Source organism: Cetorhinus maximus, chromosome 21 (assembly GCF_964194155.1).
Source record: "Cetorhinus maximus chromosome 21, sCetMax3.hap1.1, whole genome shotgun sequence".
Classification (NCBI taxonomy): Eukaryota; Metazoa; Chordata; class Chondrichthyes; order Lamniformes; family Cetorhinidae; genus Cetorhinus; species Cetorhinus maximus.
Window position 1 is genome coordinate 81,387,450 of NC_135899.1, and position 27,980 is coordinate 81,415,429.

General features: G+C 44.0%; 1 protein-coding gene across 1 annotated transcript; it reads right to left on the reverse strand.

The window, feature by feature from the left end:
• On the reverse strand, positions 1–27,588 carry snrnp40 (small nuclear ribonucleoprotein 40 (U5)). The gene is made up of 10 exons (XM_078567266.1): positions 27,392–27,588; positions 24,548–24,677; positions 22,174–22,267; positions 17,862–18,027; positions 16,694–16,816; positions 11,454–11,574; positions 8,836–8,918; positions 8,247–8,308; positions 7,468–7,571; positions 1–428 (listed from the first exon to the last, which is right to left on the reverse strand). Exons 1-10 carry the CDS (start codon positions 27,500–27,502, stop codon positions 379–381), a joined length of 1,044 nt encoding a protein of 347 aa, XP_078423392.1. The 5' UTR covers positions 27,503–27,588; the 3' UTR covers positions 1–378.
• Between the last annotated feature and the right edge of the window lie 392 nt (positions 27,589–27,980).

The following is a 27,980-nucleotide window of genomic DNA, read 5'->3' on the forward strand; positions in this document are numbered from 1 at the left end:
TTGTAAGCAAAAGAGGTGTCAATTTATTTCTCTTGAATATTAAAAAGAAACATTACAAAATTGTCTGTACAGCCATGATACAAAACTGAATGTGGGCCAGATTTTACAACAACAAACTGTGTAGATTCAGATTCTGCACTCACATTGCTCTCCGCAGGAACTGTACAAACTGGTCCAGACCTCCAAAACCAGCCAGGCTCATTTGCCAGGTCATGAAAATAAGACATGTTTCAAACCCATTCATGGTTGGATCACTTGTCCAGTATTTATACATGTATTTTCCCCCAATAGTATTACTTTTCTTCTCTGATAATTGAACATTTTGTGTGTAGCTGCCAGTTGAAGTCAGACAAGTTCCCCGTCACAAATTGTTCCTCTTTACTGTATCTCCCCGATGTAGAGTCTTTTGTCACTGGATGCTGAAAGGACTGTTGGAATAAAAAAGAAATTGTAGACTTCAGTCAATTTAAACTTTACCTTGGATGTTACAAGCAGTTAATAGTTAAATTAAAAACTTGCATCCCTCCCGCTCCTTATTCTGAAATATCACACTCACCTATCTGATCTGCGTATGACAATTACAACATCAACAACTGTAGACATTAGTAGGGCGGCAAGACAATGCACTAAGTTCACAATTCAATAACCCAAGGTCACTAGTGAGGTTCATGATACCAGCACAAATGCTGGTGAGGAAGTGCCTCTGGCAAATTGTCAAATACAAGACAAAGTTAAAACTGGTCTAATTCTTCAACCAGTTCGATAACATCTTCATGTTCATTGATATTATTGCATTACATCTGCCACCATAAAATATTCTGAAAGCACGAAACATTCACGAGTTAGTTTTCCCAACCATGTTTGTTTATTAGTAATTACTACATGGGGATTTTAACTGAGGTTTTGTAAACAAACTTAGCTTATGGTGGAAAATGGTGGGTTTGAACAGCATTGTATCATATTACTTGTATTACAGGCTCTTTTACAAATATGGAAAGAGAAAACCCCAAGGAAAAGCATGCATTTATAAAGCAGCTTTCATGTCGAGTTGTGCCAAAGTAATTCATAGCTAATGGATCTCTGCAAGTTCCCTCCACAATGAGAAGTGGTTGGGTGATGTGTGTTAGAAGCTAGGACACTGGAAGAACTCCCTGCTCTTGTTTGAATACTGTCAGGTGATCGCCTGCAACCATGTTTTAACGTGTCTGAAAGATGGCACCTGCAACAGTGCAGTATTCCCTCAGTACTACAGTGAAGTGACAGCCTAGATTATGCGCTCAAGTCTGCAGTGGGGATTGAACTCTCAACCTTCTGCCCTGGAGGTGGTGACAATCAATTATATCAAGACAACAGAAACAAGATGAGTGTGTGGTGATGAGAGGAAAGAGAAAGACACACGCACACACAAAAATCAATATAGTGGGTACAACACTATGGGCAGAATTTTCTGTTTGTTGGTCGGGCAGCCGATTGTTGCCGGAGAAACAGGCCGCGCCGCCATTTTCCGCGGGCAGGCCAATTAAGGCCCAGCCAGCGGGTAAGCGACTCCCGTGTAGAATGGGAAAATAGTTGTGGGGGCGGGCGTGTTCAGACCGCCGGTTCCAATGGGGAGCCGGCAGCCTGTACAAAGAATGGCCAGACAGCCTGCTTGAGGCAGTGCACCATGGCCACTCGTGGAGAGAGGGAGGGAGGACCGATTGGACAGCAGCATGAGCAGGAGGAGGGGGGCAGGCTGCAGGAGAGGCCAGCGGGGGGCACCGATTTTCAGATGCATGCCTTGCTGTCCTCCTCCAAGAGGTGTCTATCCGTCGGCACGTCCTGTAACCAGAGGATGGGAGGAGGAGGCCCCCCCCCATGTCACCAGCCAGGCGTGGGAGGAGGTGGGTGATGCTGTGAGCGCCCATGGTGATGTGCGGCGCACTGGCACCCAGTGCAGAAAAAGATTCAATGACTTGCTGCGCTCTGGAAGGGTGAGTACCATGTCTGTCTTGGCTATTTGACCCAGAAGGCAGCCTTAGCCTTTGAGCCCCCCTCAGCATGTCTTGCTGTCATTACTGCATAGGGCATCTGGCGCACGCTGGGTGGGCAAATGGGTATTGACCATGCTTACATCAGCCTTAGTGGTTGAGTTGAAGAAGGGTCTCTCCCCGCAGCATATGTTGGTGTTTGTGGCATTTGAGTAGTCTAGGGGCAACCTGCAGGGGAGGCCGCTAGACACATACTCAGAACTCCAGCACATGTCACATTGATGGTAATGAGATGGTGCAGGGGGTACCTCAAGGTGTTTTGGCCAAGTGGCATCTGCTGGCATCGGCGCCGCACCTAGTTGCACCTCCTTGTCATGGGCGCTAAGACCCATGTGCTATTCAAAGTGATGATCGTCGAATGTGCCCAAGGTGGCCGTTGGGAGCAGCCGTACTATCTTCTGGGGACTGGTCACCAGCAGTGTGGACAGGAGCCGCTGGAGACCTCAGGTGGGCCACTGTGGTTGGTGTGCAGCGTGCGCGTGCAGAGTACATGAGCGAACAGCCCCAATTAATCCTCTTCTCTGTTTTGAAGGCAAGAAGTCACCACAATGCCCGGGAGTGCCAGAGAACTGGAGGTGGGCACGCCCTCCTCCAGCGCCTCACAACCTTTGAAGAAGAGGCCATGGAGCTGGGCAGGAGGCCAGGGGCGGCGAGGCTGGGGTCCGGCGGGCAGGTATTTGAGGTCCACAGTCCCATCCACTCTGTCTGCCCACCAACCAAACCACTGATGGTTGCTGGAATCATTAATGCTGAAACAACGCTCATTCACAGACTGAGACACTGTGACGTGTGGGTCATACAGAAGGGACCCCGGTCCCCTTGAGGATTCGCGTCTCCACCACCTTCCAAAGTCACCGTATCCCATTTGTGACCACTATCACCATGGTCTAACATGCCATTGGATTGCTGCTGCACAGCCAAAGACTTATTGCATCTTAGGGGGTTTGGGACCTCCAGCACCCTTTCAGCCAGTGCGCCCCACATTACTTTGTCCAAAAGGTCCTCAGCACCTCAGCTGTGAACCTCATGGCACTCAACTTAGATAAATACCGCCACGTTACTCATCCCTGCGCCAAAGAGAAATGTTGCCTTCTGCACACCCGGTCTATGCCCCTCCTAACGGAATGAAGGCCAATATTGTGACCTTTCAATCTCCTGTGATCCACAGCAAATGTTGCAACTGTTTGCGATGTTTCCTCAGCCCCGCAACTATCCAGGCCAGCATGCATCCAGGTCAGGTACCTCTGCACTCTCCCTACTCCTATGGCACATAACATGCCACGTGCCATTCCTGAGGCCATCTGACCAGCCTGTCTGCATGTGCGCTTAATGGTTTGGGCACCTCTTGACTCTTTCCCACCTCACCAATGTTCGTCTCCTTAGGGTCTTGAAGGGTGAGCGACTTATGAGGCTGGGGGTGAAAGGGATGAAAGGCTGAACTGAATGTACGCTAACTGATGCACTGTCCTTGTTGATAATTTCAGCATCACCACCAGAGCGAGCTGCACCTCGACACCGCAGCCCCCACTCCACACCTGAGGTCCAACATGTGCAACTTGTGGCACATCATTTCAGCCAGCCAGGCTCCAGCGCAGACACACACACCTCAGTGGGGACTTTACTGTCGGCGAGTGTCCCAGGTCACAGTGGAGAGGGCACATCACAATTGCTGGAGGAGATGGTAGGGGCAGAGAGTGCCGATGGCGCCAGCAGCCGGAGGGCTGCAGGGGACGAGGCACATGCTGAGTCCTGCACTGATGATGTTGTCCCCAATGCAGCAGCTGCAGGACAGGCGGCAGGAAGTGCGTTTGCATCTGGCAGGGTTGCATGAGGGAATGCTTCAGTTGGTCTCTGCGACGGAGGAATCCAGGCAGAGTGCACGTGAAGGTTTGACCCTCAGGGCAGAGCTTCAGACTTCCTCCAATGAGAGATTGGCGACTCTCAGAGAGGGGCTTCAATTGAATGGAACATTTTATGATTGGGATACGCTCTGACTTGCAAGCCCTCACAGCGGTACTGGCCACGGGTGGTTATTCCCAATATGGGAGATGTTGTGGGCACCAAGCGTCGGCAATCGGTGCCCATGCATCTGCAGTGAGCAGGGAGGTCCAATGGGACCTCACATCGGTGCAGCAACTGCCTGTTGTTGCTGCGAGCTCCTCTCAGGGCGCTCTGGATGAGGGCAGCAACTCCTCCGCCCCTCTGCCAGTCAACGTTTCTTCCGTTGAGACTACGACACCTGGGGAGGTGCCAGTTCTGGAACTGGCCACTCCCTCCCAGGCGGAGCCATCACAGGCTCCATGGGCCAGAGGACGCCCGCCAAGGTCATCGAGGCCAATAGGACAGCAGAGGCAGCAGGCTGTCTCTCAAGTCACTCTGTGCGATGGGGCGGCACCTAGACGTAGCATCCGAAAACGTAAGCATAAGGCACCTTAGGCACTCCATGGGTACGTCACTGGTGATTTTGTGTAGCCCTTAGAATAGGGACCCAAATTTTTCTTATTGCAATGGAGTGTTGTTTGCTTTTCTTTTGGGCAGAATAAAGTCCACCTTTGTTACCATGGCTGAGGGTCTTTTGTTGTGGTGCATTTTTCTTTATCACATATTTATCATGAGTGTTTGAGTGGACATTGATGTTTTTGTACTAAGCCCTTAGTTGCAGCTGAACAGGTGGAAGATGTGGCACCTAAGTGCCACATGTGGAAGTGCCAGGCAATGCTGCTCCTGCTGATCCATGTGTGTGGAGCTAGCTGAAGGTTCTTTGGATTAAATCGTCCCGGGTGTCCCTGCATCCTTGGTGTAATTGCAGGTCATCGTTCTGCCCCTCATCATTGCCCTGTGCTTCCTCATCCTCTGAGCCACTGCTGGATTCATCATGTGCAGCCTCATCCAGGGAGTCAAGGTCTTCTTCGTCAACTGCATCCCCCCTTTCCAGCGCAAGATTGTGCAGGGCGCAGCAGACTACAACTATCAGAGAGAAGCGATCTGGGGGCTACTGGAGTGCGCCCCGAGCGGTCCACACATCGGAAGCGCATCTTGAGAAGACCGATGGCTCTCTCCACCACAGCCCTTGTGGTGCCGTGGCTCCGATTGTAGCGCTGCTCAGCTTCTGTTCTTGGACGGTGTAGTGGCATCATGAGCTACCTTCGCAGGGGATAGCCCTTATCACCCAGCAGCCAACCATCCAGCCAAGCCGGAGCACTGAAGAGCCCCGGCACCTGGGACTGTCTTAAGATGTAGGCGTCGTGGGAGCTGCCAGGGTACCTTGCACAGACTTGTAGAATCTGCATCCTGTGATCACACACTATCTGCACGTTCATGGAGTGGAAGCCCTTCCTGTTGACGAAGGCACCGGGCTCACCTGCTGGCGTCTTGATGGCCACATGTGTACAGTCTATAGCACCCCGGACACGGGGGAAGCCAGCAATGGCCGCGAAGCCTCTGGCTTGCTGTGTCTGATTGGCCTGGTCGCAGCGGAAGTGGATGAAGGTGGATACCCGTCTGAAAAGAGCGTCTGTAACCTGCTTGACACAAGTGTGGACAGCTGATTGGGAGACACCGCAAAGATCACGCACCGAGCCCTGGAAGGAGCCAGAGGCATAGAAGTTGAGGGCAACTGTGAGCTTCACAGCCGCTGGCATGGGGTGTCCACCCACACAGTTAGGGGAGATCTTAGGGCCAATCATTTGACAGATATAGTTGACTGTCTCCCTTGACACTCGAAGCCTCCTTTGGCACTGCACCTCAGTCATATTGAGGTAGCTGCTTCGCCGCCTGTATACCCTGGCAGCAGGATAGTGGCTTCTGCGGCCCCTTGCTTCTTGGACAACCTCTTGGCCCTGCGCCCCTTGTGCCTACACCTGGCCTCCCAAAGGTGGCTCCCCTGGAGGCTGATTGTCCTGCCCTGGGCTCCTCCTTATTCTATCCCTCCCTTCCTCCTCAGGGGAGCTACCTCCAGTGGAGAGGTCAGAACCCATACCCCCAGGCTAAATGCAGGCCTCCGGAAAGCTGCAGGCCCGAGAAAGATTACTGTCTGCAGACTGGTTTCAAAGTACACAAGAAGCTCTTGGAAATTGATGAGAACTGCTAACAATCAAACAGGCAACTTTTAAACACTTTCAGCAATTAAAACTTCGTGTAAAACATGAACAACCCCTCTGAGTCCACATATCCCGACATTGCATGAGTTTTCTTAAAAAAATCTCCAACCCGCCTGCCTATTGGGCCCGTTGCGCCGACCTGAAGTTCGCACGGGCCCCTCAAAATCCAGGACAATTAGCAAGTTAAGGGACTTATCGAGGCCTTCAATTAATGGTGGGCGAACGCCCTGCTGCGAAATAATGCGATGCTGCGTGCTGACATTTTAAGTGCTGACGTGCAGGCTCCACCACCCGCAAGTCAGCCGGAAAATTCTGGCCGATGTCAGGTCCCAACCCATACTGCCAGTACGTGCAGGGTTTTGTAAAAGGCAAAAACTTTAGTCCGGCTCTTGAACCACTCATGTCAAGGACATGGCTAAGTTCTCCAGGGGGGGTTTCTAGACTCTCTGGCATTGAGGTGCCAGCCAGTATGCTCAGAAGACATTCCTGCTATTATCCTGCCTGAAGTAGCGTGCTATGGATCACCAAAGCCAGTCACAGCAAGATGCCACAAATATCAAATAAGTTACCAATAATATTTAAATGAGCTAAATTGTAATTACAAAATAATTAATTTTGTAACTTGACATTTTAAAGACACAGCTTTTCAACCCTATTTTTGAAGAGCCATTAGTATAAAGATTTTGAGAAAAAGAGAACAGGATACACAGCATCAGTATAAGGCTGGGAGTTTGATCTCATATCAGACCTTGAGCGTACAATGTGAATCTACAGTGCCACGCCTTTGCCCCAGCTCATTTCACCAACCTTCACGAGCTGCCTGCTCCTACCTCAATAAGATCTATTCCTTGCCCTGTGATTCATCTGCTTAATCAGCAGATGCTCCTCAGCCATTATATTCCCTGGAACATTTTTCCATAGTCCCTCCACATTGCTGACTCCATCCCTACTGGTTACAAAATTTTTGCTCTTCAACAATACTTTTGCTTCCATCCCTTATTTCCTGTTTATCCCTTTCACTTAGTATCCACGTTCCTTAAATTGCATTGATCCATCTGTTTGCACATGAAGAATGTTACTGAAATGTACAAACAACAGAAAATTCTGGAAATACATATCAGGTCAGTCAATCTCTGTCAACAGAAAAATACAGGTTCATATTTTGGGTGCATAACCTTTATTGCTCACCCTACTGAACATTACACATCTGAAACGTCACACACATTCTTCCCCTTTACCGATTTCGAATTAGCTGTACAATTCCTTTCTCTAAGGAAATGTTGGAAGTAATTATATAACTATGCTGGGTTTTAAATTGTTGACCGCAACAAGACACTTACTAATTGGTTCTTCAGGATGAAATGCCACCTCATTCACTGAGCCTGCGTGCCCTGGCAATTTATACAGGATTCTTCGTGATGTTGTATCCCAGACATAAACAAATCTGGAAGAAATAGTGTAATCTCTTAGCACTGTTGAGTTTTATGTCTTTTTAAATGATCTTCAACAATTTGCATTTATATAGTGCCTTTATCATAGTAATGCCTCCAAGGCACTTCTTTAAATTAATGTAATCCATGGAGATATGTAGCTTTATACGGCAGCAAAAAAAAAATCTTAATGTGACACAATACTTAGTAATTATGGCTCCATTATTTGGAAAGTGCATTCCCTGCTCCCTGCCATGTTCCCTAGCTCCTTTAAAAAGATCAGTTTTAGAATTTGTAGACTTTTGGCACAACATATGCTGCCAGGTGATTAACAATCCTGAAATCAGATTAAGCTGGTGCGGTATTAAGTTAACACCAGTGTCTTTTTCTCAATGGGTAAATTTCATTGTTTCATAGAATTGATGTTTAAACAATTTCCTGCACTCATCATCCTAATATTCAGTAAAGGAGGTGGTTTCAAATATGGTAAAGTTATTAAATTAGAAGTCACCATAGGGAGACAGTGTATTCGAAGTTACGCAGCATGCAGCTCCTAGCTGGTCATAAAATTCATCACTCAGACCAGTAAGTGGACATCATAAATGTAAAAAGTGCATCTGAATGATCATCCATCAATTCCAAGCTTTATCACACATATACAATCAAAGCTATCATGAAACAAAATTTACCTGTCAGCAGATCCAGCTGCTATTTTGCTTCCATCAGTCGACCATGAACATCTCAAAAGGTTCTGCAAGAAATTCTATAATGTCAAATTTGGCACAAGGGATCAACACACTATTAGAGTGAAAAAAGAAACGCTAATGCTAAGGTAATGCGACACTGGTCCCCAACTCCCAACTCTACACAACATTTCCCACACCAAATTATTTGATTGAGTCTGGAAACTTGGATGAGTAACATTAACTCATTTAAAAGACTCCATGATGGCTTTCTGTATTTGCTGTCATTATCAGCTTAAAAAATAATAACCTTTGTTGAACTTTTTAACCACTTAATAAAAATAAAGAATTGAAATATGTCCTCATTTTCCATTCAACTTCACTTTATGTTGCCTGATAAGGCAAGGCACAAAATGCTACTTAGGACCATTTTATATTCTGCATCACTGACTGCATTCCCGCCTCGTAGGAGTTCAGTGTTCTCAAGCAGAACATCTAAGAATACTGCAGCCACTGCAGTCTTTTAAGAAGTCCTTGTGTTCTTTTTGATTTACAAAGATAATACACTGATATAATTTAAAAGAAACGCCCCTACCTTTTCAAAGTTGTGCACATTACCCTGGAATATTTTCACACACCTCTCTTTTGGAGCGAATGGACGGACATCCCAGACCCGCACTGTATATCCAGACACAAAAATCAAAGATTTGGCAATTTACTTTTCTGCTGATTTAGAAACATATTCTGATCATTAAACAGCAAAACTAATACAAATCAGAGAACCCAATTAGCCTCATACGCCATGGTTTATTTTGAGATTTCCATCAATCTTCACTTAAGTAACTTAATGCACAATAATCTCAAATGGTAAAAATGAAACCCAAGAAAGGTTAATCCAAAGTTTCAGCTCATTAGAGTCAAACCAGGCTTCGAAGTTCCCAGGTACAATCCTTGACCTGTGTTGAGTTAGCCAATCTCAGCTGGCACATTGTTACTAGAGCTATAGCTTAACGGCTGTGAAAAAGTACAATGACAGTTCCCATTCCTTATCACTATTTAGCAGGCCCAACTAAGTGAGTCAGTAGACACTGGATCTAGACAGGATCATCCTGGATTGTGTTGCTTCCCCAAAAACCTCCAATTGTCAAATAACCTGATGTGTACATGGCAAATGGCCAATTATACAAGATACTGCAGAACAAAACTGTCACCAGTAGAACACATCCCAAAAAGGCATCACTGGCTTCTGTAGAGAAGACAGCAGTGGAAGTGAATTGGTGGGGTAAATATTATAAGGAACAAACTAGAGTGCACTATAAGAAGAATGTGTGAAAAGACAGCAAAGTGTACAGTCTGTTTGATGTTCATGAGCAGCTAAACCACACAGTTTAATAAGGTCACAGGTACGATTCCCAGTCTACACAGTTAGCCACTTTCAACTTAGATAACAGCTCCTCTGGGTAGTGTCCTAGGCCTAACCATCATCAGCTGCTTCATCAATGACCTTCTTTCTATCCTAAAGTCAGAAGTGGGGATATTTGCTGATGATTGCACAATGTTTAGCACCATTTGCAACTTCTCAGATACTGAAGCAGTTTACGTCCAAATGCAGCAAGACCTGGACAATGGGCTTGGGCTGAGAAGTGGCAAATAACATTCGTGCCACAGAACTGCCAGGCAATGATCATCGCCAACAAGAGAGAATCTAACCATTGCCCCTTGACACTCAATGGCATTACCATCACTGAATCCCCACTATCAACATCCTGGGGGTTATCATTGACCACAAACTTAACTGGACTAGCCATATAAATACTGTGGTTAAAAGAGCAGGTCAGAGGCCAGGAATCCTGCAGCAAGTAACTCCTGACTCCCCAAAGCCTGTCCACCTTCTACAAGGCAGAAGTCAGGGGTGTGATGGAATACTCTCCACTTGCCTGGATGAGTGCAGCTCCAACAACAGTCAAGAAGTTCAACACCATCCAGGACAAAGCAGCCTGCTTGATTGGCACTCCATCCACACAAATTCACTCCCTCCACCACCGAAGCAGTGGCAGCAGTGTGTTCCATCTACAAGATGCACTGCAGGAACTCACCAAGGCTCCTTCGATAGCACCTTCCAAATCGACGAGCACGACCATCTAGAAGGACAAGGGCAGCAGACACATGGGAACACCACCACCTGTAAGTTCCCCTCCAAGTCACTCACCATCCTGGCTTGGAAATATATCACCGTTCCTTCACTATCGCTGGACAAAATCCTAGACCTCCCTCCCTAACAGCACTGTGGGTGTACCTACACCACGTGGACTGCACCTACACCACGTGGACTGCAGCGGTTCAAGAAGACAACTCACCACCACCTTCTCATGGGCAATTAGGGATGGACAATAAATTCTGGCCTAAGCAGCGACGCCCACATCCCATGAATGAATAAAAAAAAATTGGGTCACACAAAGTGGCCCTGGTAAAAAGTGGCCACCGTTTGGGCAGTCTTGGTATGTGAATATCAAAAATACAGGATACTTAGTCCTGCCATTTTGGTAGCACTCTTATCAGGGAGTCAGAAGGCTGTTGGTTCAACCTTACTCCAGGACCTGGGCATAACCTAGATCGATACTTCAGTTTCATACTTGCTGGAAGCACCATCACATCCACCTGTCTCCACAGATGATTCAAGGAGAGCACGGGACTGTGCCCTGACCAGCTATGATCCGAGATGCACTGTCTCAAAGGGTATGGTAGCAGATTCAATAGTAACATTCAAAACGGAATTGGATGTACACTTGAAAACAAAAAGCCTACAGGGATAGGGGTAAAAGACAGGGGTGCGAGATGAATAGGTAGTTCTTTCAAAGAGCTGGCACAGGCATGATGACCTGAATGGTCCTTTTCTGTGCTGTATCATTCCATGGTTTGCTGTTTATGGGAGCCTGTGTACAAACTGGCTGACAGGTTTGTCATCTTACCAATAGTGACTACATTTTAAAGGTAATTGAATGGATGTGAAGTGAATTTGGAACATGCGGAGAACATGACAAGGCATTATAGACTTCCTACACTTTTTGTCATTCTCCCCAAAAGATTAATAGAATCATATGCATGTTACCTCCTGTCCTGTTTAATTATTATTTAATACTCTCAAAGTCCTCAAAAACACAGTAGTCAATCACCTCTGCCTTTCTTCAGAAAACACAATCACACTTTTATTACCTGTGTTGTCCATAGAATTAGAAAGAAGGTAAGAACCATCTCCACTTAGAGCCAAGCCAGTCACAGAGTCTGTATGACCACGCATGGTATAAATTAACTTGTTTTGTCGGAGATCCCAAACCTAACAGAAGAAAAACAAGTTAAACTTTAAAATAAGTTCTAATCAGTCAGCAACTTGCCAAACACATTAAAGCACATGCAAATTTTTTAAAGTTCTAAAATTAACCATAGCAGAAATTCATTTATTATTTTTGCAGTGTGCAGCAAAGTGAATTTAGTACAGATTTTCTACTACACATTTTGCAAAGCTGAGAGTGGTGAAGTTTGTGTCAGAATGTGCAAGTCTCCCTAAAATTTTTACAAGCCCACACAGGCATGTTATAGAGTTCTCATGCCCACATGTCCGTCCTTGGCCTGCTGCAACGTTCCAGTGAAGCTCAACGCAAACTGGAGGAACAGCACCTCATCTTCCGGCTAGGCACTTTACAGCCTTCCGGACTGAATATTGAGTTCAACAACTTTAGATCATGAACTCTCTCCACTATCCCCGCCCCCTTTCCGATCCCCTTTTCTTCCAATAATTTATATTTATTTTTCTTTTTCCACCTATTTCCATTATTTTTAAATGTATTTCCATCCATTGTTTTATCTCTACCTTTTAGCCTATTTCGATCCCTTCCCCCCACCCCACCCCCATTAGGGCTATCGGTCCCTTGCTCGTCCTGCTTTCTACCCTTAATGTCACCATTAGCACATTTCTTAGCTAATATCACCACCGTCAACACCCCTTTGTCCTTTTGTCTATGACATCTTTTGGCAATCTCCACCTATCACTGGCCCTCTATCCAGCTCTGCCTGTCCTACCCCACCCCACCCCCAAACCAGCTTATATTTCACCTCTTTTCTATTTTTCCTTAGTTCTGGTGAAGAGGCATACGGACTCGAAACGTTAACTGTGTTCCTCTCCGCAGATGCTGTCAGACCTGCTGAGTTTATCCAGGTATTTTTGTTTTTGTTTCATGTTATAGAGTTACTCTTTGGCTCTCTCAAATATCTGTATTACCATCTCTTTTAACCAGTGTAAACTCACCCTAACCAATATCTATTTAGAAAACAACTGATGCATGGATTCCTCATTTTTAGTAAACATTCTGAATGACCTCATTCTTTCATACAATGGATTAGTGCAATATCCTAAACAATGAAGCTTAGGGAAACAAAGAAACACGTCATGACACCTTTCAGACATTTCAAATCCAGGGATTTACTGGGATTCCTTCACTTATCCCATTTCCTCCCCACTCTACTGCCTCCCAAGTTCTTTTTTCTTTAAAAGCTGTAATTAAGCGTAAGCAAATTGAATGATTGAATAAGCTTACAATATCCCCCTCTCCCTGACAATTCAAACCTCAAACTTGGGAAGATAACAATATTTCAGAAAACGCCCATGATAAAGAAAGTCAATTATTTTTCCAATTGCCAAATATTCTCTTCTCATAAGGCATGACTGCTTGTAGTTCCATGACATTGGGCACCCTTAGGTCCCTCACTTAAATGATAACTGTTAAAATGTGCGCTTTCATAATGATTGACAGCCAACTTTACTATAAAGGATACACAACAGAATTCAATTCTCCTCACAAACAAAATACACATGGGTCAAAATACATACACATGCATTCAACACGAGTTGTTTAATGATCTGCGGTGGAAAACCTGGTTTAGCTTTTCACACCTTTCTTAAAGCCAATGTAGCACCAAAACTGCTTCACTGATTGAAGTCAGATAATTCAGCATATTTCAAGGGCAGAAATAGAGACCTTCCTCGTCTGTTTCGATATGCATTCAAGAAAGCCATCGGGAGATTATTACCCCATTCTCCACAAAATTCAAGTGTAAGCTCTCAATCGTCATTAAGGATAGATATACTGAAAAAACATATCATTGCTTGCAGGATCTACTAAAATTAGTTAAGGACTGAGAATTTTTTCCACATGTGGTAATGTTACAAATTGGGTCCACTGCAGCCCTTAAGCGGCAGCATAAGATTGGATTTAAGCCAGCAATCTGTTACAAAGCAACCCATTTTGCAAGATTATTGAAAAATGGATTGGCCTAGTATTACTGTTTGAACAAAACACATCCCTAAAAATAGAAATCTTTTTTGCTTATTTGAACAAAGAACTGTGGTAGACAGTGTTGCACCTTCAGGTTTTTAATCACAAATATTTTCCTCAGGTTCAGTGTCCTCACATTTGACATATCCCCATTAGACTATTAACTGAACTGGAAAAAGAACAGTACTCAGCATACCTAATTATCACTGTTGCAGGGTCAAAATCCTGGAACTCCCTCCCTAATAGCACTGTGGATGTACCTATACCACATAGACTGCAGCGGTTCCAAAAGGCAGCTCACCACCACCTTCTCAAGGGCAATTAGGGATGGGCAATAAGTGCTGGTCTAGCCAGGGAAGCCACATCCCTTTGAATGAATAAAAGAAAATATTAAGTTTTACTCATCTCCTTAAATGCTAAAAACAACAAAGATATACACCCTGTGCTAAGGCTCAAAATGTAGTTGCTTACTTCTTACAGAGCTACTGCAAAGTCCTCTGGCTAGCTCCCATGTTTGACAGCTTCAGGCTGACTGATAGGTGTTTCACTGGGCCAAATTTAAACCCATAACATGAAACTCGGCTGCAGAGTATCCATCAAAGGGACTGAGGAGAATTGCGGTCATGCCCCACAAAATGAACTTGTCTTCATTTCAGATGCAGCTGTCAATCAAACATTCCTTTAACAATCTCCCAGGAATTCATACAGAGTGATTGAATTGAATGGATTGATCTGAGAAACCCAATGTTCTGCTCTAACCACTTAGATCAATTTGTTATTGAAGGAAATTATTACTGCCCCAAGCAACTGTCAGGGACACTGCTTTGGACGGGATATGTTTAAAGCTCTGTATTTAACTGGTATTGACATATTGAACTACCCTGTCTCCAATTGCCTTTGGTACACCAGGCCATAAAGTATATCCTCTGAGCCTTGCAGAGTTAACTAGCATTAACCAATTTTAACTTTGTGACCAGCAAGAAAGAATCCAACGAATTAAAATTCTCAGATAAAAATGCTTATTTGGTACATTATAAACACATGATCCAACTAAGGGAGTGGAAGCATCAGATAAAGCTTCCCAGCCACATCATTTTCCTGATTCTGAGGCTAGAAGTTGGTGTGGTCCAAGTCAGAAGTGTGATTATTTTTTTTAAAAGGATGTTAGGGGGACTCAAAGTCCCAGGCTTAAAGGAGGGCAGAATATAAACATTATAAACAGAAATAAAGTTTTATTAGAGCTTGATTTTTTGAGGCTTCCTTACAAAGCTCAAAATCAAAGCTCAATATTAAAATCCAAGCTAAAATCAATGTTCAGTGAATTCATCCTGTGAGTAACTGAACCAAGAACGTTTTGTGCGATTTCCTACAGTTGACCACAGAAAGAACAGGGTTGAGGAGAAAAAGAGGAAACGTTGGCCAGTGCTTCCAGTCCTGGACACTACCTGCTTATCCCCACTGGAAATCTTTATGTGTAGATGCTAGGTGAGAACAGGGTGAGGCTCAGCAGGGATCCACAATACAGTTAAGTATCCTATCAAAACATCATGAATGATCATTTGGGCAAGCTATTGGGAAAATTATGTTTCAATAAAAGAGTCAAAGCCCTAGAAAATAAAACTGTGAGAACAAATGAAATACTCCCTCAACAATTATCTAAAAAGGAAGAATGTGCAGGGCTGTGGTTAGAAGGCTGAGGAGTGGTGCTAGGTAAATTGCTCCTTCGGGGAGTCAGCATATACATGATGGGCTGAATGGCCTCCTTCTGTGCTGTAATTATTCTACGATTTTTTGAACAAAATGATAGGTTTTCAAAGTAGACATCATTAATAACTACACAACAGGTAGCAACAACCAGCACTATCCCTCTAGCGGTGCCAGAGCATTGGTTACCACTCAGCTCTTGAACAATAGAACTTCAGTAGTCTATTCTACAAAACAGCAGATAAGGTTTTCAATAGCTTGATTCATGCAGGTGTTTGGCATCCCTACTACAAAATGCCCACCACAAAATAGTCAGGTGAGGTACTGGTAGCAGTTATGATTTAGTGCCAACTATAGCATTACCAGATCAGAAGTGAATCAGGATTAAAAGCAAGAACAGATTCCATGCAATTCGCCCAATGATTTGACAGAGATGTTCTTTTATCAGTAGACACAGTGGCCAGGATCTTTAGGGCGGGGCCCGCTTGCCGACGTGTAAAATGACGCGGGATGACATTGGGCAGAACTCCTGACGTCATCCCGCGTCATTTCAATTTTCATGTCGGCGGGGGCACAGCCAAATCAGCTGTGCACCCGCCGACCTGTCAACGGCCTATTGAGGCCATTTAAAAAGTAATTGAAATAATTAATGGACCTGCCCGTCCAACTTTAAGGTTGGCGGGCAGGCCGGGAGCCCTGGCGGGCTTCAGAAAAAGCATGAAACCTCATCTACGGGCGGGATGAGGTTTTATGAGGGTTTTAAAAAATTTAATAAATGTTTGATTAAAAGTGGTGGACATGAGGGGACATGTCAGGGAAATTTTGTTTATCCATTTTTAAATTTGGCGCCGATCTCCCTGAGGCAGCACTTAGCCTCAGAGAGATGAGTGCGCTCTTTCGTGCGCCCGCCCACGTAAAATGGTGGCATGCCCCCGATCAGGGGCGCCAATCGGAGGTGCGCCTGCTCCTGCACTTCCCCGCCGATGGGGGGAAAATATCTTCCCAGTGTAAGGGGACCCACTGCTCAAAAAGCTGAAGCCTCAGTTGATCAATATGTCAGGTGGTGTCTGCAATGGGTCGATAAACAGTGCGATATGCATTCCCATATGAAGGAGCAGTGCCTACAAACTGAATCTATATAAAATACCTCTCTCAGGACCACCAGGCCAAACTATACCAATAGGCTACTGCTAAAACATAATCGCTGTTAAACCCAGGGCAAAGACAAAAGGCCAGTACTCAACTACGCTCCTGCAATTCAATTCACCCCAGGAAACAAAGAAATAAGAAGTGTCATTTTATCAAAATAATTACAACAACAAATTTTAATGGATTCTAAAACACAGCACTGTCGTTCCTCTTGTTGATTAAATTTTACATTTTCACGTGGCTAACGAACCACCCTAAGGAGCATCTTACCTTAATGTCATTATCAATACCGCCCGAGATAATCTGATCACTTGTGTCATTAAACGTTGCCGCGAGTACTTGGTATGTGTTCTGAAATGTGTGGATAGCTGCCTTCTTCCTGATATCCCATAGCTAGGGAACCAAAAAATGCAAATTAGATGTAGAAACACATTAAAGAAAATAAAGGCGATAAAAACAGAGACAAAAACCAATGGACAGGGAAGAGAGAGGAGGGGGAAAGAAGGGAGAGCAAACAAGGGAGGAAGAGAAGCAAACAAGAAGGTAAAGGAGAGATGGAGCAAGTGAGGAAAGAAGAAAAGATGTGGAAGAGACAGAGTCCAAACTGTCAACCTGCCTCTGTTTGTAATAGGGAGTGTTTCACAGGGAATGAATTTCCATAAACAGCAACAAGTGTAAAAAACTGAGTCTAATGCATATTGGACTTTGCTGAAAGGTGGCAATTTTAACATATTCCTTTGGAACAGTGCCCTATGAACAATTTGTACATTCCCATTTTCTTTTGCACGCCTTTTCATGTTTTTCAAATTTAAGCGATAATTATACTAGTCTAGGTTTTATTTATATTACCTGCACAAGCAACCTAACCAACACATTGTGCACCTCTTCTGAAGGCACTGACCTTTGTTAGGGTTCAACCCAACAGTTGCCACCAACCTTTTGGTACTTTGCTCAAATAGTAAAGGCTAGGGAGTGGTTATCAAAGGTTTGAAGGTGACAGCAGCCAGATCCCATTCTCGCCCTAAATATAGTTTCTAGTAGGGAGTTGCTAAATTGCAAATCAAGAGCAGAAATCCTGCTAACACTTCTCTTCCTTGCCTAGCACTGACGCCAATGCTAATCATGCAACTGCAACCCTGCCTCGAATTAGCAAATTCAGCACAGATCCAAGATTGAACTTGGCCATTTATGGTCTGTCTGACTTCGCTATTCACTGGATAAACTCACTGAGCTTTTGGCAGAGCCCCACTCCCTACCAAACACATTTATCCCCTGGAGAGGGTAATATACTTATACTGGAACCTGCTCAGTCATTGCCAGGATAGTTTCATCGCTGCAAGCTTCTGCTTTAGAATTTCTGAATTGATCCTTCAGTTTTTGTCCCATGAACCATTAGGTTAGCAAAATACATTATGACGCAATATTAAATTGCAATCACCTTTACTGTTCCATCATCACTTCCTGTACAGACTAACTGTGGTCCTCGTCTTGCCGGGTAACATGAGTTCACAAAGGAAGTGTGGCCTTTCAATCTCTTGATTCTTTCACCTGTTTCACTGTCCCACACTGCTACAGTTTTATCTGTTGATGCTGAAAAAAGCATGCTGAAGACAAAGCAGAAAAATTAACCCAAATGTAAGACAGTCTCAGATTCCAACATATTATGAGCTTTCAGTCAATACTTTTTAAAACTGCGCACACACACACACACACACACACACACACACACACACACACACACACAATTAAAATGGCTGTCCAAATCACGTGACCTTTGGCATTTTGAGCTTCTGGCATTCCTTAATATAGACATTCACAGCTATCTGGGGAATTCACGCATCCCTTTGTTTAAGGATGGATCAACACAAAAGGACTATAGAATCCCAGCCAACTTGACTTTCTGTTTCACCTTGGACAAAAGGGGATATCAAAACTCAAATATGTGAAAGATGGATGTGGTTGGATCCTGTCAAACTCCCATTGTATTATGACAGTTTTCCTCATCCAAACTAGACTGGGTGAATCTCAAGGTGTCAAAAAACAATACAGGATACATACGAACATACGAATTAGGAGCAGGAGTAGGCCATTTAGCTGTTCAAGCCTTCTCTACCATTCAAGAAGATCACGGCTGATCTGATTGTGGCCTCAACTCCATTTTCCTTCCTACCCCCTATACCCTTTGACTCCCTTGTCAATCATCAAGAATCAATCTCACTCAGCCATAAAAATATTCAATGACCCTGCCTCCACTTGCAGATGATACAAAGATAGATGGAGGGACAGGTAGTATTGAGGAGGCGGGGAGGCTGCAGAAGGATTTGGACAGGTTAGGAGAATGGGCAAAGAAGTGGCAGATGGAATACAACGTGGGGAAGTGTGAGGTCATGCACTTTGGTAGGAAGAATAGAGGCATAGACTATTTTCTATAAATAGGGAGAGAATTCAGAAATCTGGAGTGCAAAGGGACTTGGGAGTCCTAGTCCAGGATTCTCTTAAGGTTAACTTGCAGGTTGAGTCAGTAGTTAGGAAGGCAAATGCAATGTTGGCATTTATTTCGAGAGGACTAGAACATAAAAGCAGGGATGTGCTGCTGAGTCTTTATAAGGCTCTGATCAGACCACATTTAGAATATTGTGAGCAATTTTGGGCCCCGTATCTCAGGAAGGATGTGCTGGCTCTGGAGAGGGTCCAGAGGAAGTTCACAAGAATGATCCCAGGAATGAAAGGCTTAACATATGAGGAACGTTTGGGGACTCTGGGTCTATACTCGATGGAGTTTAGAAGGATGAGGGGGAATCTGATTGAAACTTACAGAATATTGAAAAGCCTGGATAGAGTGGACGTGGGGAAGATGTTTCCATTAGTAGGAGAGACTAGGACCCGAGGGCACAGCCTCAGAGTAAAGGGAAGACCTTTTAGAACAGAGATGAGGAGAAACTTCTTTAGCCAGAGAGTGGTGAATCTATGGAATTCATTGCCACAGAAAGCTGTGGAGGCCAGGTCATTGAGTGCATTTAAGACCGAGATAGATAGGTTCTTGATTCGTGAGGGGATCAAAGGTTACGGGGAGAAGGCGGGAGAATGGGGTTGAGAAACTTATCAGCCATGATTGAATGGCGGAGCAGACTCGATGGGCCAACTGGCCCAATTTCTGCTCCTATGTCTTATGGTCACTGCCCTCTGGGGAAGAGAGTTCCATTGACTCATAAACCTCAGGAAAAAAATTCTCATTGCCAGCTTAAATGGTAGACCTCTAAACTATACCCCCTGGTTCTAGTCTGTCCCACAAGGGGAAACATCATCTCAGCATGCACCCTTTCAAGTCCCCGCAGGATCTCATATGTTTCAATAAGAATCAACAGGATGATTGGAATCATCATTCACACCATCCTTTTGTCTGGAAAAAAGACTTTGAACTTGATGAGGGAACCATTGCAGACTGCTTTTAAATCAGCAAGAAGTTACTTGCAGAAAGGGTTCCCAACCTGTTCCAACTGTGAATTCACCTGAGACCCAACCTCCTAGAAATTCAACCAGAAGAAACCTCACAGCCTGCTGAGAATCCTTTGCTTCACAAGACCTTCACTTGAATTTTAAAGCATCAACTACATCTAAGAAACTACAGGCCTGCCACGAAAGAGACTGGGATAATTATAAGCTGTAACAATATACTGCCCTCACCTATATCTAATCTTTGTGTGCGCGAGATGAATGAGTGAAATGTTGCGATAAATTCAAGGTATGTATTAATAAATAACCCTCTATTTTTAAACTCACAAAAAGCTTGCTGCTGGGTTAATTAATTGGGACACTCACTGAGGGTAAGAAAAAACTCACCTCTTACATGCAAACATACTGATCACAGGCAGTAAAAGGAAACACACAAATTTCATCTGTGACAAGAAAACACTAAATTAACAAATCTCTGAACATTAAACCAGCTTTTAAACTGGAATAGACTAGGGTGAGGAAGGGGGAAAAAAACAGTATATTCTTCATAGTTTTTTAAATTGATAACCTTGGCTTTATTTCAGTGAAATTTATTTGTTTCTGTTTCCCTTTTGTCTACTTGCATTGACCTCACAAGTTTGTCAATTACTGGTCACTGCCAAAGCTCAGAAGACAGGCAGGACAGGTAGAGAGAGCTGTTTTTAAAGCATACAGTATTCTAGGCTTCATTAATAGGGGCACAGAGTACAAGAGCAGGGAAGTTATGATGAACTTATATAGGACACTGGCTAGACCTTAGCTGGAGTATTGTGTACAGTTCTGGGCGCCACACTATAGGAAAGATGTGAATGCATTGGAGAGAGTGCAGAAGAGGTTTACGAGAATAGTTCCAGGGATGAGACACTTCAGTTATGAGGAAAGATTGGAGAAGTTGGGACTATTTTCTTTGGAGAGGAGAAGGCTAAGAGGAGACTTGATAGAAATTTTCAAAATCATGAAGGGTCGGGACAGAGTAGATAGGGAGAAACTGTTCCTGCTCGTAAACGGATTGAGAACCAGAGGGTAAAGTTTTAAAGTGTTTTGTAAAAGAAGCAAATGCGAGGTGAGAAAATACTTTTTCACTCTGCGAGTAGTTAGGGTTTGGAATGCACTGTCTGGAAGTGTGGCGGAGGTAGGTTTAATTGAGGCATTCAAGAGGGCATTGGATGATTATTTAAATAGAAACAATGTGCAGGGTTATGGGGAAAAGGCAGGAGATTGGCACTAAGTTAAAATGCTCAGAGCCGGTGCGGACACGATGGGCTGAATGTCCTCCTTCTACAACGTAACAATTCTGTGATTCATAGCTCAAGCTCCTTGTAGTGTCCAGGGAACCATCCTTTTCAGACTGGCAAAGATGAGAATAAGTAGCACATAAAATATGACATATACTCAAAAAGTTAAAGAGGTAAGAACACCAATATGGAAAAGAGGAGAGATAAATTTGAGGTCCATAGAATGAGCTGGAGTAGTTGCTGCTGAAATCAACACATTAAGGATAGGAAGGGGAAAAGTGTGTAGGATGGTGCATTTGCTTTGTTGATTCAAAGGAGCACAATACTATTGTATAATACCAGACACATAGGAAACCAACGGTTTAAGTCAGGCATGCTTCTATTGGTAGCATTCTCGTCTGAGTCACAAGGTCCTGTGTTCAAGTCCCACTCAGGTCTTGAACAGAAAAATCAAGGCTGACACTCCAGTGCAAAACTCCCTCAGTACTACACTGGTCAGAGGTGCTGTCTTTCAGATGAGATGTCAAACCAAGGGCCCTGTTTGCCCCTCAGATGGATGTAAAAGATTCCATGGCACTATTTTGAAGAGCATGGGTGTAATCACAGCGTCCTGGCCAATACTTATCAATCAACATTACAAAAACAGATAATCTATCCATTGTCAAATTGCTGTTTGTGGGAGCTTGCTGTGCACAAATTGGATGCTTCGTTTCCTACAGCGCCTACACTTCAAAAGGACTTCATTGACTGTAAAGAGTTTCAAGAAGTCTGGTGGTTGAGGAGCGCTACATAAATGCAAGTCTTTCTTTTAGCTAATGGCATGGCATCAAATCACTTTTATTAAATTGAAGCACTTTCCCACACAAAGGAACATGCAGGACTGGGACAGAAGGTTGCAACCTATCCCAAATGGTCCCAAATTTCAAACAAATCTCGTTCTATACACTCTGATTCAACTAAATCATGTCAAGAAACAAATCAGCTCTCTTTTAAATATGACAATCCAGTACAGTATTACAGTACCTGCCATCTGTGTTGTAATGCAATTCCATAACTGCTCCACTGTGACCTTTCAATGTAGCATAATTATCACAGTCTCCATACACATTCCACAACACTGAGGACAGAGAACGAGAGACAAAAACATGAAGGAGCTTAAACCACACATAGCCTTTGTGCACTTATCAAAACATCAAAAAGGTGCTGTTTTATTAGGTTAAGCTAATTGAAAACACATTCTGCAAATGAGTGTCACTACTCTTGCACAAGCCTTTTGGACCAACAGGAGGGATAGGTATACGGCAAGATAAGAAATATTAACAAATGGCTACTTTAAACTAAAAAAAAATGAAAATACTGAAAATGCAGCAGGTCAGGCAGCAGGTGGAGGCAAGTTATTGGATGGAAGTTCATGTGGAATGTAAACACCTGCATGGACCTACTGGCCAAATGGCCTGCTTCTGTGCTGTAGACACTATGTAATATTTGATGAAGAGCCCACAAGTATATCACCTTCTCTGCTCTCTCCTCAGATGCTGCCTAACCTGTTCAGCGTTTTCAACATTTTCTGTTTCCAGTTGAGAGCTGGCTACAGTTGTTTGCTTTTTTGCTATTTCAAAATTATCACGTATGGCTTCAATTGCCAATTTACACATCTTAACAAATCAGTAACATTTCCTTTCTACACAAACCAATTAAATATTTTTGCAATCTTCCCCACTATTAGCAGTAGCTCTTGTACTGTACAACTAACAAATTCACCTCTACAGCCAGTATTAATATGAAGTGTGGTCCTGAAGCTGAATCAATGCCGCAAAATGTTTATTTTGATTCAACATTTGGCAATCCAGCTCAGGATAAATGCCCCACTCAGAGGGTGTACAATACAAATACAATATGGCCACTTGCAATATTTAATGCTTTATTTCAAATTCACAAACGTGCATTTCAGCTCAGATGCTTCTATGCTACACAACTGATCACATCAAGCTGGTCAAATGTGATCAACGATGGATATTTCCTGCATGCATTTTAGAGCTCAAAGTACTCACTCCAAGCTGAAGAAAACAAAGCCTTATACTTGCACTAACAGTTCGAGATGAACAGAACATGAACATATTATGTATTTTAGGAATATAGGAAACAGGAAGCAGGCCAATCAGCTCTTTGAGCCTGCTCTCCCAGTTAATCAGTCCATCACTGACCTGTATCTAAACTTCTTTGATCAATATTCCCTGATACCTTAACATGACAAAAATCCAACGATCCTGAGTCTAAGATTTCAATTGATGGTGGGTGAGGCTGGTGAGGCAATAAGGAGAGCTTCAGATTCCCACTCCCCTTGAAAAAGCGGTCCCTGATTTCACTGCTGAAGCTTGTTCTAACTTTTTAGATTATGCCCTTGATATTGAATTCTTCAAGGGAAATAGTTTGTCTGTGTATACACCACCAAATCCCTTTATCACTTTAAAAATCCCAATTAGAACCAACCTAAACTGTTAAAACTCAAGTAAATACAAGCCATGTTTATGCAATGTACCCTCATATTTTAATCCTTGAAAGGCTGGTATTATACTGGTGATTCTGTGATGTACCCTGCCCAAGGCCAATATATTCTTCCTGAGATGTGGTGTCCAAAACTGAACATAATACTCCAGATGGGATCTGGCCAAGGTGCCATACAACTGAAGCATCATCGCTTCACTCTTGAATCCCAATTCTTTTGAGGTAAAGGCCAACATTCCATTTGCATTTCCGGTTACTTTTTGGATCCATGCACTATCTTTTAGTAGTTTGTACACATGGAAACCAAAATCCTTATGCTCTTCCACTGTTCTGGCTTGTCTGCCATTAAAAAAAATATTCTTAACATATTGTCCTGAGTCCCCACCTATCGCTGGCCTTCTATCCAGCTTCACCCGCTCCACCCCCCCCTTAAACAGTATAAATTTCATCACATTTCTACTTCTCTTTAGCTCTGAAGAAGGGTCATGTGGACTCGAAACGCTAACTCGGTTTCTCTCCACAGATGCTGTCAGGCCTGCTGAGTTTTTCCAGCATTTTCTGTTTTTTTATTTCAGATTTCCAGCATCCTCAGTATTTTGCTTTTATATTTAAGAAAATATTCTGATTTGTTTTTCTTGAATCCAAAGTGGGTGAACTCACACTTCCACTCTGCAGTATTGCTACATCACCAAAGGATGGCATTTGAACATTAGTTGCTATTAGTATAACCGGGTAGACAATTGTACCACTATTAACAAAATAATCGGGACCTTGCATAATAAGCGGTCCCATAATCAGTTCCAAAATAATTAAAGTTTACTTATATCTATCTACTTTACCAAGCCTGTATGACAGAAAACAGAGCAAAGATAAAATTGCCTCTCTCACTTACATATGAGTCGATCAAATCCTGCAGATGCCAGTGTTGATCCATTTGGGTGGAACTTGCAGCAGTAAACCTCTCCCTCATGGCCTGTTAGCAGCATTATAGGAGCTTGAAGACTTGATGTTCTTGGGGGACCCTAAATGATTGGCAGAAAAGCAAATGAGGAAGTCAGATCAGTATGAATTTCTCATCCATCTCACCACAGTTTTATGAGTTGCACAGACAATGTAAAATTGGAAAGGTCCCTCAAAACCAAACTTGCAAACGAAATTGTTGTAAAAGCTCACTGCCTCCCCCTACCCAATCCCAAAATATAAGTATAATAAGGACACAAATTCAAGTGACATAGGGCACACACCAGCCAAACTGGAACCAAAACATGTTCTGCTGATCCTATTAGTGTCAACTTTCAAAATCAGAGTTCACCCAGCTGCACCCCAACATTCATACTATACCCTCAGCTCAGATCATACTTGCAATATGCCTCAAATTATATTGGCAGAGGCAGGTACGTCATTAATATAGACCATAAATTGTTGAGACCCCAGCAATGATCCCTGCAGCACTCTACCAGTCACAGCCTGCTAATCTGAAAATGACCCATTTATATCAACAGTTTCCTGTTAGTCAGCCAGTCCTCTATCCATGCTAATGTACTACCTCCAACACCATATGCTCTTATCTTGTGTATAACCTTTGACCTTATCGAATGCCCTTTAAAAATCCAAACACACCACATCTACTGGTTCCCCTTAATCCACCCTGCTTGTTACATCCTCAAAGAACTCTAATAAATTTGTCAAACATGATTTGTCTTTCACAAAACCACGTTCACTCCTCCTGATAGTATTATGATTTTCTAAGGTCCGTAATGTCCATGGAGTGGCAAATCAGAGTCAGATTGCCATTCCGCTTGTAGTTTTTTTACCTTGAAATCCAGCCCAAGGGGGGTAGTCGGGGTTGGGTCAGGACTATAGTTACCTAGAAGTTTGAAATGGTTTTAATTCTTCTACCATAAGACAGTTGGAACCATCCGACGTTTGCGACTTACGTTGTATTTTTGGATGGTCCCCATTGCAAGGCAATTACCCAATGGAAGTTTGAACTTCCGGCTATCCTTACCTAGGGACTTCCAGGGGGCAGGGGATACCCCCGCTCGCTCGCCAGCGAGTTACAATAGCCTGGAGCTTGGAAGTTATGGACCTAAATGTCCTGCTCTTACCTCTTTAGTAATAGATTCCAGCATTTCCCCCTGCCCCCAGATAGATGTTAGGCTAACTGGCCCACACTTTCCTACGGTCTCCCTCCTTTCTTTGACAGAGGTGTTACATTTGCAGTTTTCCAAGCCGCTAGAATTTTTCCAGAATCTAGGGGGAACTTCGAAATCTCTGCAGCTACTTCTTTTAAGACCCTAGAATGCAGGCTATCAGGTCCAGGGGACTTGTCAACCTTTAGTTCCATTTGTACACCTAAAGTACATAAATGCAAGGCTTTCTTTCTTTCACTTCATTCATCAATTCCCTGAGTTAAGTACTCAGTTTAATAGCACTCCAGCGAGCTGCACTTCATGCTACTTACCAGTACTTATGCCGATATTTATGAACCCACAACCATCCTCCCACTCTTATCAGCATAACTTTCAATTCTTTTCTCTTTCACATCCTTATCTGGCTAACATTAATTTAAGATAATGCTGTGCATTGTGCCCGGTCAAAACACCTCAAAATCCTATTAAGGTTCTGATGAAAGGTCATTGACCTGAAATTTTAATGGTTTCTCCCTCCACAGATACTGTCTGACCTGTTGAATAGTTCCAGCATTTACAGTTTTTAATCTCAATAACTGTGTTTGAGTGTGGAGGCCAAAATTGCACACAGTACTCTGGGGTTTTAATACTCTATAAATGTTCTAAAGTGGAAACAGGAGCAGAGGGACCTGGGTGTACATGTGCATAGGTTATTGAAGGTGTCAGGATAGGTTGAGTGCAGTTAATAAAGTACACAGCATCCTTGGCTTTATTAATAGGGGCACAAAAGCAAGGAGGTTATGTTGAACTTGTACAGAACACTGGTTCAGCCTCAACTGGAGTACTGCATCCAGTTTTGGATGTCCCACTTTAGGAAGGATGTGAAGGCACTGGAGAGAGTGCAGAAAGGATTCATGAAAAAGGTTCCAGGGTGAGGAACTTCAGTTACATGAATAAATTGGAGGGTGGAACTGTCTTCTTTGGAGGAGAAAAGGTTAAGAGGGAATTTGATACAGGTATTCAAATTCATGAAGTGTCTGGACAAGGCAGATGGGGGAAAGTGGTTCCTAATGGGGGAACGATCTAGAACGAGAGGGCACAGATTCAAAGCAAGTGGCAAAAGCAGCAATGGCAACACGAGGAAAAACTTTTGCATGGCTTCAGTAATTAGGATCTGGATTGCACTGTCTGAAAGTGTGGTGGAGGCAAGTTCAATCGAGGCATTCAATGGGGACTGGATTATTATTTAAAAAGGAAGACAGTGCAGGGCTACAGGGAGAAGGCAGGGTGGTGGTGGCACTAGGTGAATTGCTCATTCAGAGAGCCATCACAGACATGACAGGCCGAATGATCTCCTCCTGTGCTGTAACCATTCTGTGATTTGTGCTCAGGCTGGACCGGCGCTCGGTGATGACGTCACGCGGCCTGGCTCTTTCTAGGTCCTTCGATCGGTGGAAAGCAAAAACAAAATGCTGCAGAGGCTGAAAACCCGAGATATAACGGGGATAGCGGCGGATTTGACGGGGGGAACGGTCCGACTCTCCACCCCCCCACTCCTTCCCTCCCTCCCCCGGGCGGCCCAAGCCCGGAGGCCCCGGCCTCACCGCCTGCAGCACCGCCTGCTGCTGTTGCGGGCCCCCCTGCGCCGCCTCATTCCTCGGCCGCTTGGTCGGCACCAGCGCCATTTCCTGCGCCTTGCGCTTCTGATCGATCATCTCTGGCGGCAACGGCGGCTTCCCCTCCCCGGGAACCAGAGTGGCTTCAGCTGAAAGACTTGACACTCAGGCCAACCCCCACCTCCCAATAAAGCGGCCCCTTATTGCTTACTCGCCCGGCGCCGTCCCGCCTCCTCTCCACTCCCATTGGCTACCTTTAATGTCAGTCATCACGGCAATGGGCGGTGCCGCTCTAGCCCTGGAAGCCGATTGGACCAGGTTGACGTCAATCGATCCGTGCTGAGTAAAGGTCCTCACTATTGGCTGCTGACTGAGGAGGCTGCAGAATGGAGGGGCTCTGCTTTGTTGATTAACAATGGATTTTATTCAGTTATTTTCTTCCCCCTGTATCGCCAATTAATTTGATTTTCTGATCAAATGTTCGAAGTTATGGGGGAGGTGATGGTGTAGTTGTATTGTCGCTGGTCTAGTAATCCAGAGGCCCAGGGCGATGCTCTGGGGAACGAAAACAAAAATG

What these genes read in the sequence shown, in the direction of transcription:
- snrnp40 (XM_078567266.1), bottom strand. Translation starts at nt 27,502, where the DNA reads ATGATCGATCAGAAGCGCAAGGCGCAGGAAATGGCGCTGGTGCCGACC. An exon ending in GTGATGATGGAACAGTAAAG is followed by an intron (nt 16,817 to 17,861) that starts GTGATTGCAATT and finishes TTGGTTCCCTAG; the next exon opens with CTATGGGATATCAGGAAGAA. An exon ending in ATGTGCACAACTTTGAAAAG is followed by an intron (nt 8,309 to 8,835) that starts GTAGGGGCGTTT and finishes AATTTCTTGCAG; the next exon opens with AACCTTTTGAGATGTTCATG.